General features: G+C 56.2%; 1 protein-coding gene across 1 annotated transcript; it reads left to right on the top strand.

Annotated features, from left to right (window-relative positions):
- The first annotated feature begins 367 nt into the window (after nucleotides 1-367).
- FERD3L (Fer3 like bHLH transcription factor) lies at nucleotides 368-916 on the top strand. The gene has a single exon (XM_048951754.1). It carries the CDS (start codon nucleotides 368-370, stop codon nucleotides 914-916), a length of 549 nt encoding a protein of 182 aa, XP_048807711.1.
- Nucleotides 917-1704: the final 788 nt, after the last annotated feature.

Here is a 1704-nt window from a genome sequence, read left to right as displayed (position 1 = left end):
ACGGAAAGCAGGAAGGCGAGCCCAGGGAAGACTCGGCTCTGCTGCTGCGAGCTGTAAAGAGCCTGAAAATCATTTGGTTGCGGGTGCATAAGAAGAGACAAAAGTGCTCAGCAGGTAAGAGCCGAGGGTTTTGCCAAGAAGGAACTGTCCTTGATTGCTGTGACAGGATTGCCTCGCCGGGGACTCCTCTCTCGTGAGCATCCACGCGTCTCCGAGGGGGCTGCCTGTCTCCTCTCATCAGCATCACGGAGGAAAATTTCACAGCCGCTCTTTCTAGTCCTGCTAATCCTGTTATCCGAAGGGTTATAAATATTAACGCCGCCGAGGCTTGGGATGGGGGACCCGATTAAGCCCTCTCCAAAGTAAGATGTCAGCCGGCCTCTTCCCGGCCCACCGGCGCCCGGAGCTGCTCCGCGGCGCAGCCCAGCCGCTCCCCTGCCCGGAGCGGCTGCTGGGCGCCTCGGTACTGGGCTTCGTGGCCGACATCTCACTGGGAGCCCCCCAGAGCTCATCCCTGGCCAGGTCAAGCCTGGGGCTAACTCCCGAGCCTCCCTTCGGGAACAGAGCCCTGTCGCTGCGGGAGGGGATGGCCCGGGGACTGCCTTTGACTGCCTTTGGAGACGGGGATCTCGAAGACGAGGAAGAGGAGGAAGAGGAGAGGGCGCGGAGCTCTTCCCTACTGGACAGACCCAGGAGAAAGCGGGTTATCACCTACGCCCAGCGCCAGGCAGCCAACATCCGAGAGAGGAAAAGGATGTTTAACCTCAACGAGGCGTTCGACCAGCTGAGGAAGAAGGTGCCCACCTTCGCCTATGAGAAGCGGCTCTCCCGGATAGAGACCTTGCGCCTGGCCATAGTGTACATTTCCTTCATGACCGAGCTCCTGAACGGCTGCAACAGGCAGGAGGCGAGCTAGGGGCAGCGAGGCCCGGTGGAACGGGGCTGGGGCCGGACACCGCCTTTAAACACGGGCTCCTCGCCCCGCAGCCGGGACCGTGTGGGACTCAAAGAGAGGGGGGTGCGAAGGGAAAGGGGAGATAGAGAGGTTCGATGTGTGTAGATTTGTTAATATATATCGCTTTTGTAAAGGAAGTGGGGAAAAAAAAGAGAAAAAGAAATTCTGGGGTATTTTGGTTGTTGTTTCTTTGACTGCTTGCTTTAGTGTTTTGCAATTTGTTGCCTTCCAGAACAGATCAGATAGGGCAGCAGAGGTGCTGCTGTCAGAGGATTGGCTTTCCAGAGGATTCTGTTGCCAGCCCAGCTGCCCGCCAGGGGCTAGGAAAAAAAAAAAAAATTGTAATATTTTCTTTTTTAATAAAAAGAATGCTCTCTTTTTCTCTGAAATCCACCTTGACAACTCCAAGCTGTGTCACAGGGAGAGTTAAATGGAACCTCTAGACGGAGCCACCGTTTTCTCCCAGGACCAGTTCTGCCCTTGCCCGTGTGCGGCCAATGCCGCCTCTAGCACTCACTGGCCGGGACTGCCAGAGCAGGGCCCGGCTGCGGTGTAATGCAGACGAGGCGCGATGGAGACCGGGACCGGGACAGCCCTGCAGCTGCGGCGCCGTATGGCTCCTGTTTCCACCCGCAAGAAAGAGAAAACCCTCAGGCTTGTGGGCTTTGATTTTGAGGGTGCTACTAAGAGCCTTTTCCTCTTGCTGTTTGTTAGGTGTATTTTTGGTTGGTTGGTTGGTTGTTTTATTC

Source organism: Lagopus muta, chromosome 7 (genome assembly GCF_023343835.1).
Source record: "Lagopus muta isolate bLagMut1 chromosome 7, bLagMut1 primary, whole genome shotgun sequence".
Taxonomy (NCBI): domain Eukaryota; kingdom Metazoa; phylum Chordata; class Aves; order Galliformes; family Phasianidae; genus Lagopus; species Lagopus muta.
Note: the sequence above shows the minus strand (reverse complement) of the source record. Positions and strands in the feature narration are given on the sequence as shown.

Coding starts and splice junctions, on each gene's coding strand:
- FERD3L (XM_048951754.1), top strand. CDS start 368: ATGTCAGCCGGCCTCTTCCCGGCCCACCGGCGCCCGGAGCTGCTCCGC.